Source organism: Hipposideros armiger, unplaced genomic scaffold (genome assembly GCF_001890085.2).
Source record: "Hipposideros armiger isolate ML-2016 unplaced genomic scaffold, ASM189008v1 scaffold_110, whole genome shotgun sequence".
NCBI lineage: Eukaryota > Metazoa > Chordata > Mammalia > Chiroptera > Hipposideridae > Hipposideros > Hipposideros armiger.
In genome coordinates this window covers 3274902-3290669 of record NW_017731460.1, presented here as the reverse complement: position 1 = coordinate 3290669, position 15768 = coordinate 3274902, and the positions used below count along the sequence as shown (strand labels likewise).

The following is a 15768-nucleotide window of genomic DNA, read 5'->3' as shown; positions in this document are numbered from 1 at the left end:
ACAGTCTGGGGAATATAATCAATAATGTTGTAAATATTTTTTAGGGGGCCAGATGGACTCATGTCTTGTTAGGGAGACCACTTCATGGATGGCGTAGAGGCCTGACCCCTGCACTGTACATCTGAAACTGCCATTGAATAATATTATATGTCAACTATAATTTAATACATATATAGTCATGGGATGTGGAGTATAGTGTGGGAATAGAGTCAATGGAATTATAATAGATATGTATGATATTTGGAGTGGGGGCACAGTGGATAGGGGGAGGAGGGTTGTCACTTTGTGAGGGGTGAAAAGGATAACTATTGCTTTGTTTTGTACACCTGAAACTAATAAAAATAATAAATAAATAATAAATAAATAAATAATTTAAAAAATTCCCTTGTTTGCTGGTGATTTGGGGCAGCCTCCTGTGTTCCCAAATTGTCATATTTTAGGCTTTCTGAAGGACATGTTGATTTTCAATATCACATTGGCATGGATCTATGAAGCCTGGGTAGGGGAGGGCCTTTTCATGCTTGAAAATGAAGTCTGAAGGCTACTGGTTCACACATCCTGCAGATCCTATCTAGGCAACAAGACCAGAAAGCTCATCAGATCCTCCCACCCCTACTTCAAGAAATGTCAGCATGGCCTCTGAAAAGTTGTGAAAGAAAAACAAATGCAATAAGTTTGATCCTTTCCCCATCTCCTGCCACCTACAAGGGACCAAGTATCCAGAACTGAGGAATCCCAGTCAATGGAAATGGCCACCCAGGGTTGGTTGCCTACTCAGCTAGCTTCTGCAGAGCTGGATAAAGATGGAAGGAAACCCAGACCACTGCAGCAGAGACAAATCCAGACTCTTGCATCCAGAATCCTGCCTCCAGGCTCATAGTCATTCCTTCAAAGCAAGAACACAGAGATGTCCATAGCAGCCAGACTATTTGGCAGTAAACCCTGCTTTTGCTCCTGAGTGGGGCTAACTTAGTATTAGATGTCCAGCTGACACTGAGATAGTGAAGTCTCTCACCCCTGCTACAGTAAGTGATGCCTCTCTGAAACCAGGCCCACCCTGTGACTCCTGGAACATGCCATACAGAGAAGGAAAATTCTCTTTCTATAGTGGGAAAGGTACCCTGCCCCCCAGATATTTATATTAAAAATAAAACAAAATCTATAGAGTCAAAACTATTGCCAGTTCTTTGTGCTGCTAAATATAGACCCTAAGGAGACTGACAAATACCTGTCACAGTCTCTTTATGCATTTTGAGCTGCGAAGATGGACCCAGAGCTTGATGTAGAACTAGGTTGAGAGCTGGAAGGTGCTGAAATTTTGGCTTGAAGTCAGGCAGCTAGAGTTGAAAAAGTTGTGGAGAGGATGTGAGGGTCCAAGAAGATGGTGGTGAACTGGGGCCAAAGAGGAGAACAGTGAGCAAGCAACTCCTCTTGGTGAGGAATGGCAAGTGAATTTTAGGACTGTGTGGTCTTTGAGTTGGCGAATACTTGTTAAGCATTATTTACTGTTGGACTTCTGGTCAAGATGGCAGAGTAGGCTACACCACAATATTGAGAAAGGGAAGAAGAGTATGGCAATTTCTATTTTTCTTTTCTCCAAATACCTGTTCTATTCATTTGATACTGTTGAATTTATATTTCATACAATTTTATTGTTAAATTTTAACTATCTTCTGGTGTTTTTATTGCAAGTAGCAAAATAAAGTACACTATCGTGTTTACCAAAAAAAAAAAAAGAATTATTTACTGTTCAGAACTTGCTGTTAATACTACTGAAAAGAACTTACTCTCAAAACAAACATGTGTAGCTGAGTCCAGCCCACTCTATTACTAGGAGTTCTCCAAGTTAAATTCCATGTAGCATATACAATTGATTAAAAGATAAAGTAATACAAAAAAAGGATAATTTGGAACTTACATAATATTAAAACTCAACAGAACCATAAAATTGATTAGAACTTGGACTTACCGAAGATTTTTTTCATGGGAAGGAAGTATTTCATGCCAAGCAAACACAAGACAAGGCCAAGGCCTAAGTGATTTCACCAGCAAAAATACAGAAAGCCACTTTTAGATTCAGACAGCTCATCCCTTACACAAACAGTGGAGGAAAGAGTAGCTGAAGGTGTTAGCTGCCCCATGATCCTTGTCCTACACATCAAAAAGCATGGGACTAAAACAAAAGGGGCAAGATGACTGCAATGTGAGTTGTAGGATTGATGGTTGCTGAGAAGCCAATTCTGGACTGCAGCTAAGAAGTTTTATATTCTGCAGCTCTATTCTGAGATGGGCAGGTTGGAAAGCCCCACACCTCATCAGAATCCAGAAGGTGGTGAAGAACTGTCATGACAGCCTCCCAAGGGAGATGTGGAAGAGAGTGGGGGGTACCTCAAGGCAGCTTCCCTACACCTCTCATTCTCTGATATTCCAGGAGGATCACAAAGCTTTCTTTCAAGACTCAGATTAGCTGCTCAAGCCATTGCCTGTGTGGCCTAGGTGGATACAGGCAAGGTTGCCAGGTTGGCATGGTGGAGCACCGTGTACTTTATCATTGATATTGTTTAGAATTGTTTGTGTGTGGTGATAGTGAAAAGCAGACCATCTTTTACTAAGGTGGTTTTATTACTAAGGTCACAGCTGCTATTAGGTGATCCTCTCCACACAGCACTCTGTCTCCAGGTTCTGGTAAAGCTCATTACCGCCTTCTTCTCGGCTAAGGGAAATAATGATGTCCCTGCTGTTACTTGCCCTGGGACACTGCACTTTTTGTGGTATCCCTGCTCACACTTTTGTAGTATCCCTGCTCACACTCTTTTTTTTTTTAGAGTATCTTTATTAACTCTACTCAAATTACCTAATTTGAGAGTGCCATCTGTCCCCCTACAGTGGTGTAGAAAGTGGCCCCAAGAAACAAACCCTCACAATAGGATTCCAGGATTGGATTGCTCACATACTTGAAGAGCACAGGATATATTCCTGACTGGGAGAAATGGTGAAGCAAGTGATCTGTGGCATATGGTGGCATCATAATTATCACTGGTGTGGCACAGCATAGACCAATAGGTGCTCTGATGCCACATCCTCTCAGCCCATCTCTGATTTCAGCCTCGCACCTCAGATACCTGTCTTGTTCTCACCACTCTTCTGCCTCAGGGCTTCCTCATAAGCCAGGGGGACATGGTCAGCCCATGGGAACGCACAGTCTGGAATTGCAAGGGAGCTACCCTCCACAAATGGGGGACAAGAATGGTGGTTAAAAGACTCTGCTACTCTTCCTCTGAGGTATATACCTCATGATTTGTCAGAGGGTCATTTGTCAAAAGGTTATTAAACCCTAGTTGCCCACAGAGATACCAACTCAAAAATACTCTTGCATTTCCTGTCTTTCTCTCCAAATTCCTTTATTCCTGCTCTTTTGTATCACCTTCCAAATAAACTTCCTGTATCCACATCTTTGTCATAGACTCTGCTGTCTGGGAGAAGACAAATGAACATAATTGGTGTTAGGAATAGCTCTAGAAAGGTGTCCCCTTGGGGTGATGGAACTGAGTCATTCAGTCAGGTGGCAAAAAGCCTCTCGTTGCTGGTAGTAAGTGGTGTGGTCACACCCCCTGACATGTTGAAGCTTCATCATTACTAAGAATCTCCTGTGTGGTGGGTTGGGAGGAGGTATAAGAGGAAGGGGAAATACTGGGATATGCAAGAGTTCTACACCAGAATGGTGTGAGGCCAAAACAGCAGGGCCAGGACTAGGGTGAGGCAAGAAAGAGGCTTGGGCACAGCGTTCAAGGAGGTCCTCACTCTCAGGATCGTGCAAGTGCAGGGGTGGCATCTGAAAGTGTTTCCTTGAAGTCTGCACCCTAGGTACCTCATTTGCCTCACCCTGGTCCTGGCCCTGCATCATGGCTCCTGGTTAGAGTGGTGATTTAAGGAGGCCAGGTGATAAATTGAAGTCTGTTTCACAGTGGTTCCAAAGGGTCCATACATCACCCTCTGGTTATTTCACCATCCTTGAGTGTATAAATTGAGACAGATTTTCTTAGCAGCTCCTAGTCCTTGTATTGTTTTCCTGACCTACAGCATTAGAGTCATTACAGAGGAAGGGCAGGTGAAAGTTCCTAAATTAGAGCCCTCCCCGACAACCAAGATAGCAAATCAATAGAAATAATGAATCTTTGTGTGTGTGCTGAGTCACTCTCAAAAAATTTAAAGACTGCTGGAGTAGTAATCCCCATTATTTCCCCCATTCAATGCACTTGTATGGCCACTGCAAAACCAGACAGATACTAATGTACTAGTAACTCAACCAAGTGGTAGCTCCAATTGCAGCTGCTATGCCAGGTGTTACAGGTTTACTACAACAGCTCTAATACCTAGTATGGGGCTAACGTTTTGGAAAATGTAATATTTTCTATCTCCACCAATAAAGAAGAACAAATGAGGATAACATTTATATGGAAAGGACAGAAGTACATATTAATTGTCTTGCCCCAGAGCTATGTTAATGCTCCTGTTCTCTTTCACAATACAATCCAGAGGGACTTTATTTTAACATTCCAAAACATATCATTCTGGTCACCTATATTGATAAAATGTCATGTTAATCAGATTAGGTGAACAAGAAGTGGGATGTTCTAAGGAAATGTGCAGAAGGTAGATGATAAACCCTGCCGAGATTTAGGAGCCTATCGGATCAACAGTTTGGCTACACCAGTTCATCTTTTCATAAGATCAAATTTTTGTATCTCTCATTCCTTAATACTAAGAAAGACACAACACCTGATTTGGGAGACAACATATATTCCTTTTGGGAATATTGCTCCAACCCATTTATTGTGTAATTCAGAGGCTATCAATTTTGAATGAGGCACAGAGCGAGAGAGGGTTCTATTGCAGGTCCAGGCTTTGAGCGGTACTGACATTTAGATCATATGATCCAGTCTGGCTCAGGTGCTAGACATATCCATGGTAGATAAGTACACTATAAGGAGTCTCTGGCAAGCCCTGATAGGAAATCTATAATTCAGACCTCTAGGGTTGTGGAGCAAAGCCATGCCTTCTGCAGCAGAAAACAACTTTCTGTTTGAAACAACTTTCTGTCTGAAGTGAGTCTTAGTAGAGACTGAGCATCTAATCATGGAACACCAAGTGAAACTGGAGTTGCTCACTGTGAGGTGTATATCGTCAGACCCACCATGTCAAAAGATGCACCGAAGAAACAGTAGTCCTTTCTATGATGGCAATTGTGTATTTAGAGTTCGGCTCAAGTAGGCACAGGAGACTCAGATAAGCTATGTAAACAGGTGACTCAAACCTCCAAGACTTCCACATCTGTTGCAGCAATACCTTACCTTAAACCTTGTGAGGGTTCCCTACAACCAGATAAAGAAGAAAAAACTTGTTTCTAATTCATGGATGGGTCAGGTTGGTATGTTGATATGAGCCAATAAGGACTGCTGCTGCAGTACATGCCCACACAGGGGTGAACCTAAAGGACAGTGTTGGGTGGTGCTGGGGAAATCCTCTCAGTGGGCGGAGCCTTGAGAAGAACACTTAGTCATCAGTTTTGTAAGGGAGGAAGTAATAACCTAAAGATATACATGGATAGTAACAAATGATCTGCAAGGACAGAGAGTAGAGACTAGGAACTCTGGGAAAGAGACATGTACATGACCCGTGAGGGTGGGAATGTGTGTGAAACTTTGTCTCTCAGTCAGTACTGAGAGCACCATTTCAGGGGGCACTGAGAAACCCAGGGAATAGGAAGATTCATCCAGTGCATGTCAGCTCACCTCTGCCTTTGGCTGCCTCAGTACTTGCTAAATAATCCAATGAATGGAATAGCCATAGTGGCAGGAATGAGGCAATGAGTTGGCAAGAGGATAAGCTCCCTCTCACCAAGGCTGATCTAGTTATTGCCATTGCTGACTGCCTGATTGTAGGGCAACATATCGGGTTGTCGAAAAAGTCATGATGCATTTTTGCAACGAAAAACATAGAAAAAATACATCATGACTTTTCCAACAACCCAATAGATTGAACCTGAGCAGCCAGTAGGGTACCATCTCTTAAATAGAACAGCCAGCTAATTACATCAAACCCCTTCATCATGGAGGGGGCAGTTATTCCTCCTTCCTGGGACTGGCATATATATTGTATGATTACATTATATAGTGTCCAGAATAGGCAAATCCATAGAGACAGAACACAAGTTGGTGGTTGCCAAGGGCTGGGAGAGAGAGAGAGACGGGGAATGACTGCTAATGGGAATGGGGTTTCTTTTTGCGGTGATGAAGCTCTGGAATTAGATCATTGTGATGGTTGTAAAACTTTATGAATATACTAAAACCAGTGAATTGTACCCTTTAAAATAAATAAACATTGAATAATAGTGATAACACCAAATGCTGGTGAGGTTTCAGAGAAGTTCATATATTGCTGCTGGTTAATATGAAATGATACAGCCACTCTAGAAAACAGTGGGCAGTTTCTTATAAGACATAATATGCAACTATCATATAACACAGCTATCTGACACCTAAACATTTATCCCAGAGAAATGAAAACTTGTGTTCACACAAAAACCTGTAAATGGATGTTTATAGAAGCTTTGTTTTTAATAGCTCCAAACTGGAGACAACCCAAAGGTTCTTAAAACAGGTGAGTGGTTAAACATACACAAAATACGTTTAATTAAAAGCTAGTAGGTCACAATGAGGCCACTACACACCTATTACAATGGCAACAACTCAGAACACTGACAACACCAAACGCTGATGAGGCTGTGGAACAACAGGAGCTCCCATTCATTGCTGCTGAGAATGCAGAATGGTACAGTTTGATGGTTTCTACAAAATTAAACATACTCTTACTGTATGATTGAGCGATTGTGCTCCTTGGTATTTACCCAAAGGAACTGAAAACTTATATCCACACAAACACCTGCACATGGATGTTTAAGAAGCTTTATTGATAATTGCCCAAACTTAGAAGCAGCCAAAATGTCCTTTAATAGGTGAATGGGTAAATAAACTGTGGTACATTTAGACAATGGGACATTATTCAGAGCTAAAACTAAATGAGCTATCAAGCCATGAAAAGGTAAAGAGTGTTATTATAAAACAAAACTTATGTAGTTCTTTTCATAATATAGCTAATTGTGTGGGAATTATTTTTCATCTCCGCTACTCCCTCAGTCCCCATATTCTTTCAATCACCAAATCCTGCTGATTCTACCTCATAATTGCCACTTCTTTCCATCTAGTCCAAGCTAAATTTGGCCTGAGTACAGGGCACTTCTACTTTTACCTACCTCTAAAACTGTAGCCAGAATGATATTTTTTAAAAAAAAACAAATTTGATCATACCCATCCTTTCTTAAAATTCACCAATGAATGACTTCTCATTGATCATAGGAAAAAGACTAAAATCTTCAATATGCAATTTAAGTCCTTGCAGGATCTATTCCAATTGACCCTCACCAGTTCCATTTTGAGATGCATTGCCTTGCCTTTCTACACTCCAACTACTTCTTGAACTTGCCATACTCATTCTGAACTCAGAGCATTTACACATACTGTTCCCTCTGCCTGGAATGCCCCCTTCTGCCTTACATATATCCTCATCCTTTAGGTCTCACCTAAATGCTTCCTTCTCAGAGTAGCTTTCCCATTAATTTGGTCTAGGTGAGGTCATTTCTGATACCTTCCTAATAACTTGTCACAAATGAAATTTAAAAATTGTTGCAGTTATTGTTTAGTGTCTGCCTTCCCTGCTATAATATAACCTCAAAGAGAGAAGAAACTAGGCCTTATTACTGTATCCCCAAAGCCTAGCATTTTTGTCCTGCACATAGTAAAAGGTCAGTAAATCTTCATTAAACTATAAATGACTGGCTTGATGAATGAGTAAATAAATCAATAAATTTAAATATAATACTGGTCAAAACATGAAATAGAATTATCTGCACCATAATTACAATATTACACAGTTAAGTTTAATGATGTTAGTCATAATCTCAAATAAAAGATTTGCAAAGCTTCAATATATATGTATATAAACAAACAAAAAGAGGAAATCAGTGAAAATGACTTCACTACAAATCCAGGTTACAATTCCTCACTGATATTCCAAAAGTATTTAACAACAAAGGAAAAGAGATTTATCTTAATTATACCATCCACTTTTCAAAGGAGGCACACATATATCCAAATGAAAGTAGTTCTGAGACAAGCTCCAACTATGTTATTCAGATAGAAAACTCAGATTCTCTGAAAAAGTAATTTTACATTTACATGCTACTTATAAAAATATATTTATACATATATATAATACATTCTCTTAACTCTTATAAAATGGGTGAACTTAACTAATCTATTCAAGTAAAATCAAAGCTTAAATATTTTAAAGATTAGGTCTTTATGACTTTTAAAATTGATTAATAAGAAAAAAACTACAAACTCCTGAACCAAAATTTTATTTTAAATTTTTAGGCTTTTAGAGCATTGAAGTTTTTTCATAACACATGACATGTAAGATATTAGCACATTGAACTACAACAGAAAATATTTTTATACAACTTTTGAGTCACTAATATGCTTGTTTCTCTTGTGAGTGAATGCCCAGTTTGCTTAAATCATCTTTGTCATGGAATATCAAGTAAGTTTAAAATTTTTATATTATTGTTTAATAACCTCCTAATAAGTTTTTGAGTTTCTACTTGACCTACACACAATATTTTTTTCAATGTATTGAATACTGTAGTAGCTTTTTCTCTCATCTCTGGTGGGACATATTTAATATCTAAATATTCAGATAACTTAGATCTAGAATTATACAGCATGTTAATAACAGTTTCAATGCCATCAATTTCACCACTGCTTCGTCCTAGTGGTAATAACTGGGATGAATACATTTTTTTTAATCTATGTTCCGCGGCTGCTGCTAGAGCAAGACTTCGTTTTAGGTGCTCTTTAGAAGCTTTAATGTCCTCTCTATATTCTGGCTTGAGGCTCTCAGGGAGAGGTATCTTTTGTACCTCTGAACTAATATCTGCAATTTTTTTCAAAATGTCTTCATTACTCAAAATCAGTGGATGTTTTTCAAATTCTAGTGTGTCATATTCACCTGAGAGCTGAGGAACATCTTCTAGTTCTGTGGAGGTATCCAAGTCAGGGCTCCTACTTGAAGGACTTGGGGGTAATTCAGTAACATTTGGCCAGGATGTTGGAGCCACCGTTTGTTTTACATCTGGCTCTGGCTCTGGCTCTGGCTCTTCTTTTTCAATATAAGGTTCTTTTGAGTGTAAAACAACAGAAACATTGTTTGGTTTAATCGACCAGAATGGTGTACTTTCAGTGGGTTTTTTGCTCCCTGTTTCCGTTGTGAAGCCTCTAGTAGGGAAAGTTGTAGCTTCATTAGTGACAGGGTTCATTATAACATCATTCTCAGTTGAAGCTTCATCATGTGAAATTATCTCCTTAACTTTTGATACCTTCGATCCCATAGAATGAACATTATTTGGAGACTCTGATTTTTTCTTATGGCCTGGCTCCCTAGTGGGAACACTTAGTAGTAGGTTCTGTAAAACTTGTACGTAATGATTCAAGTTTTGTTCTTCATCAGGTGTCACAGTCATGCCTTAAGGGAAAAAAATCAAATGTTAAGTTACATTTATTATTATATATGACATATTGACAAAGACTACTGACCCAAATTTACTACATATGCTATCACTTAATAGTTGAGATAAAAAACCAAGACATAAAACAGCTCTGACGTAGTCAACTCTCACTTAAAAGAACAAAATTATTAATTTTTTTTTTGGGCCGGCTGAGTGGCGCGTTGTTTGGGAGCTGGCTTGGGATGCCAGAGGGCCCCGGTTCGGATCCCACATAGGAGGGCCAGTGACACTGCCCTCTAAAAAAAAAAAAAATTATTGTTTCAGATTCTTATTGAAACAGGTGAGCAAGATTGGTGTAAAAATTGCATATTAACATAATCCTCTATATCTTGTTGCTTTTACTCTCCCATATCACTTATGATTCAGTAGGCAACTTATTAAAGCAAAAATTTGTATTATGTCCTCCAACACAGTGGTGTGCTAAAGTAGGTTCATACTGGCTCACCAGAGCCAAATATTAAATTTTTAGTAATTTTGTGAGTCCGATGTTAAATAAACATGGACAGCCTTAAAAATTAAATTATTTGAATTTGCAATTAAATAAATTGCATTGAAAACAAAGGTAATAAGTATTCAAAACTCAACCACTTTCTTATTTTATTTCATTTTACTATTATCTATGCTCTTGAGGTTATTTACTTCTAGGGTATCTGTGCATGGTACAAACGCCATATAACGGTGTGCTACCATATATTTTTTTCTTCCTGCCTCTTCAGTGACGTCACATAGGTAGCATGAAATCAGCCACGATGGGGCAAATGCTATAAACCAGGACTTACCCTGCTCTCCAAAAAGCCAGATGTTAAACATTCACTAGTTTACCACTGCCCTCAACCCAGCAAAGATCTAACTATAGCCTGTGGGTCATATCCACCCAACTGTTTTTGTAAATAAAGTTTTATTGGAACCCAGCCTTGCCCATTTGTTTATGTATTGTCTATGGCTGCTTAGGGCTGCAACAGCAGAGTTGAGCAGCTGCAACAGAGACCACATGACCTACAAAGCTGAAAATATGTACTATCTGGCCCTTTACAGAAAAAGTTTGCAGATTCTAGTCCAAACCATCAACTTTCACTCTGACAACCAAATTGACAATTGTATTTATGCTGATATTTTGCTCTATCTGAGTAGTGAAGCTTCTTATTTCCAATGTGGAAAACAGAAAAAGGTTATTGAATAAGATATTCTGAAATTCTGCTCAACCCCCTAGTCCTCAGTCAGAAGTTTTTAATTTTCAGTGCTGGAATTTTGTATTGCATGTAATTTTGGATTTTGCCACTATCATGGATACAAATTGATTGAATTCAAGGAAGTAAATCACTTTTTACCAAACTCTAATGCATAACTCTTCCTTGAACCCTCCCTCTCCAAGCAAAATGAAAAAATAGTAACAAGCTTTCTGTTCAGGAGGCACTTTTATTTAGCTGGTTGGCAAGCACAATAGTTCAAAAGTGCTTTATATTTACACTCTCCCCTCTTCCTTAACTCTTCTGGTAAAACTTAGAAAGACCAGATGAAGTTTAATCAAAATTGAAAGCATATTTCCAAATTTTAAAAAATTCTTAATGAGAACAGCTTAGTGAGGCAATGTGATGGTGGAAAGATGCTAGACTTGTCTGCAGATGTAGATTCTGCACTTTATGTCATGCTTGGGAAAGCCTTGCATACTTCAAGATCCATATGATGATGATGGGTGAAAAAAGAAAGATATAGAATGTAAGGTAGATTTTGGTGCTATCCTTATACTGATATTTTTACATCACTGACATAGTATCATACATTTCGTCTGTGACGTGGATTTTTTTTTAAATGGACAAAATGGTAACAAACCAAATTATGTGGGTAGTTGCCTCTGAGGAGAGGGAATAGGACTGAAGTTGGTCATTAAAGGGGGCTTTAGACTTATCTATAATGAAATGTTTTACTCCTTAAAACACACACAAGGGCCGGCCGAGTGGTTCAGTTAGTTAAGAGCTCGCTCAAGAGTGCGAGCTCTGAGCAACAGCAGTTCGATGCCTGGCCCGAGGTGAGCTGCCNTCCATCCATTTTCATTCCCAACCAAGCTGGCAGGTTAAATGCATCTTTCAAATCTTTCAGGGTGACACTTATATAGTCCTTCACCAAGGGATTGGTATAACTTCCATTTCACTCTTTTGATTTGGGGAAGGGAGGATAAAGCTCTGTGGGTTTCCACTTCGTCTTTTCTATCATAATTTACTCTTATCCTAACGGTCAGGATCACCTCACCCCTCTAAGCTCCAGTCTAACCAGTGAACTGCAGTGGCATTCTGGATCTGCAGGAATTAGTGTGATTCATAGCCAGTGTCCAGTAATCTCAGAGGACTGGAAATTTATTTTTGTCCATGCATATTTCCTATAGATGACCACTGGCCCCTTTAGGCAAGGCTAGGAGTAAGAATCACAATTCCTACTTGTGGTGTTATTACTGAATTATTCCTCAAGGGTTTCCAGCTTTTCCTTCATTTAGGAGCCTCTGAGTTTGTAAATGGACTCAGGTCAGGGAATTGGGTGAGGGGCTATAAGTGAGAGGTTGAAATAAGATGTCTGTTTGTTAGGCCCAGAATTGGGGTTGTTTTTGTATGTTTGCTTGTTTATATAAATCAGGTAAGACCTTAGTGGCTTTCATCTTATGGACCATCCAAATAGACACATGAAATACCCAAGGTATGTCCTTACTGTGGAATTCTATAACTTTAACTTTGATCTATGTGCTAACATAGAAAAAAAAATCTCCAAAATATGGTAGTAAGGTAAGAAAAAGAATGCAAAGAAACCCACATATCCACTTACGTAAAATCACAGCACAGTTATGTATTTATATGAGTGCATCAGAAATCATTCTGGAAGAAAACACAGCAGTAGCAGTGCTTGCTNAAAAAAAAAAAAGACTATTGATATGAAAATAGAACTCATCAGATTTTCTTCCTCTTCCAGAGTTAGGAGTGGTTTCGGTTCCCTATCTCAGTTGAGAAACTGGTTTTTGTGGCCAAAGATATTGTAAATTTTTGTAAATTAAAAATGTGATTTTTTTTTTTAGGTCTTGTCAGTCATTTTAAACTACAAATAATGGTTTTAACACATGTAAATTAACTGGCTTATTTTACTTTTTTAAAGAAACTGAATAAAAAAACCACCCCAAGTAAACTCGGTGCTCTGTCATCTATGTAAATATACTACAAACTAACTGAATTTTTAAAATGATATTTGGAAGCCTCAAGTTCTTAAAAATGCACTACCAATTTAAATATCTAATTGCATAAACCTTCTATTGGTAAAAGGTATAAGAAAGAAATAATTTCTTCCACAATGTCTATTTAAAAGAATGAATATATATGAATGTGCTTTTTATACTTTTATCTGTTTCTGGAGAGCTTTCCTAACCAGTAAAGCTAAGATACTATTATACATTAACTATTTTAATAAACATTTTTTTCCAGAAAAAAAATTTACACTCAAAAAAAGAAAAAAAAATAGCTTCTATGCTCCTAAGAAGTCATGGCATGCCAAAAATGACAATAAAATGTAATGATATAATAAAAGGCTAACATTAAAAATCTTGCACAGTAATGTACCTAGTTTCTTTGAGACTAAAGTTTTAAGGAAAAAAAACCCATGTCACCTTAATCTCAAAGAATCAAGTTTCTAAACTGAATAAAAAAGGAAAACTAACCCACTCCCACCTCTTCTTTTCTTAGAAAACATGGGGGGAGCAGATATAATTTTTAAAAGATATATAATCTCAAATTTGAGAATTTTCATATGAAAATATCTTTACCTCAAAGGGTAATAAGATATAGGGTTACAATAAAACTAGGTAATTTTAGTATTTCTTTGGGGAGTTCTTATTTAATGCTACAATTTAAAATTTCAGAAGAATATTGGTAAAATTAAGTCTTTTTAAAAACTTCACTTTTTTAAAGAGTATTTTCTTATGTGTTTCATTTGTGTGCTAACTGTGTAGTTATCAAAGAACATAAAACTGGAAAGTAAATAGGGCATATTCAAATCTACACAGAATTTGGATTTAGCACTTCAGCTAATAAACTTTTCGAGAGCTGCATTGAAAAACATAAATATAATGTGAATATGGGATTTCACTTGAAATGTGTTACAAACCAAATACCTGGTGTCTTAAAAACTGGTTATTATAAAACCTACACAATATTATAAAATCATAAAGACCAATAGAATTTGTCAATTAAAATGTTCTATGTGTGGTTTTTAAGTGTTATAATTCTGTGATAATATTTAATATGAATTGCATTTTATTTTGGCATTAACGTGGTTATATTTCCTGACAGTCTTAATTATGGACCTGTAAATTAAAACAATTTTAAATTAATAGCATGTGTATTTATCTAAAGACTTTTAAAAGAAAAAACTTGAGGCTTGGCATCAAACTGCTTGTCAAGTAAAAAGAATGCTGCTAAAGTAATGTACACTGGTTAACTGCCTATAAAAATGAAACATTAATGGAGAATTTTAAACAAATTTTTTAAATATTGAACTTATTTACATTCTCTCTAATTTATTTAGAGTATTAGGAATCACTACTCAGATAAAATTTTACCTAAATAATTTAGATAGATGTCTAATAGTCAATTAGGACTTCATTCTCTTTTTCAATAACTAATGCTTTATATACAAACTGGAAAATAATACAGAAAAAGCAATTGTAAATCTAATTCCAACATATTTTGACCAAAATTTAAAATAAAAACAGGCCATCACATAATTTCCATATGTGTTCCACTTAGGTGTTCTTGTTTATTTGTAAAACATATTGTCTCTTCCATGAGCCCCAAATAAAATGTTTTAAAGCAATATATCTGAACTTCCACTGCCAAAAAGATAGAGAACATCTACTTTTTCCCTATTCTTCCTACTTAAGCACAATTAAAAACCCTGCACATTATATATAAAAGAAGCATAAGAAGACTCTCAAAGGTGGAGAGAAGAAGGCAAACCAACTAGGGACTTCAAGACCCAAGGAATGACACAGCACTGAGTTCTCTGGGTTTTCTTTTTGTTACATATACCCCAGACTGGGTGCTGGAACAGCTGGCAACCCAGAAACACCAATGGACACAGACAAAAAAAGGCTCCAAGAAAAGGCTGCTCTCTTCATGTCCAAAGGACCAGGAAAGGGGTAGCCTAGCAAGTCAGAACACTTTTAGATAATAACTGCTCTATTCCAACCAAAAACCACAGAAAACACTAAAGCCTGACCCCCACCAGCAAAGGCTGAGTGGGGAACCTAGCTTCTACCCTCATCAGGCTTCAGTGAGGTGTCTCAAACCCTCTGTCCTTATCCCACAGAAGTGCTGCTACCAAGTATGAATTAATACCTTCTCTTCCAGCAGAGAAGGCTGCGTGAGGACCTGGACGTTCATCTCCACCCTGTGGTAACAAGGCCACATTCCTCTTCCACTGCTGAAGTGGTGTCAGAGGCCTTTTAAAATCTTTAACAGAAGATTTAAATAAGATCCAGAATCTTACAACATAATACCCAAAATGCCCAGATTTTAATCAAAAGCCAGTGGTCTCAACAAGAACCAGGAAAATCTCAATTTGAATGAGAAAAAATAGTCAACAGATGCCAACACTGAAATGACACAGGTATTAGAATCATCTTACAGGGATTTAAAAGTAGCCATCATAAAAACGCTTCAATAGGGGCCGGCCGAGTAACTCAGTTGGTTAAGAGCACAAGCCCTGAGCAACAGGGTTGCCAGTTCAATTCCCACATGGGCAGGTGAGCTAAGCCCGAGCTGAGTTGAGCTGCCACTGAGCTGCCAACAGGCAGCAGGATGGCTCAACTAGGTGAAAGCACGTGCTCCTAACGACAAGGTTGCCAGTTCAACTCCCGCATGGGATGGTGGGCTATGCCCACCCGCAACTAAGATTGAACATGGCACCTTGAGCTGACAGGCAGCCAGATGGTGACTGGACTTGGAGCTGAGCTAGCTGCGCCCTCCACAACTAAGACTGAAGAAAAACTTGGCTGTTCCCCTTCCTCAATTCCCCAACACTGTCCCCTTTCCCCAATTCCCCAATAAAATCTT

General features: G+C 38.2%; 1 protein-coding gene across 2 annotated transcripts in view; it reads right to left on the bottom strand.

The window, feature by feature from the left end:
- Positions 1-6985: 6985 nt before the first annotated feature.
- The window catches only part of SPESP1 (sperm equatorial segment protein 1), a 12558-nt gene continuing 3775 nt past the window's right edge, over positions 6986-15768 (bottom strand). For both annotated transcript variants that reach the window (XM_019647274.1, XM_019647273.1), the window contains exon 2: positions 6986-9639. In XM_019647274.1, coding sequence (XP_019502819.1) covers positions 8645-9637 — 993 coding nt within the window. In that variant the 5' untranslated portion in view covers positions 9638-9639 and the 3' untranslated portion in view covers positions 6986-8644. The remainder of the gene's footprint in view (positions 9640-15768) is intronic.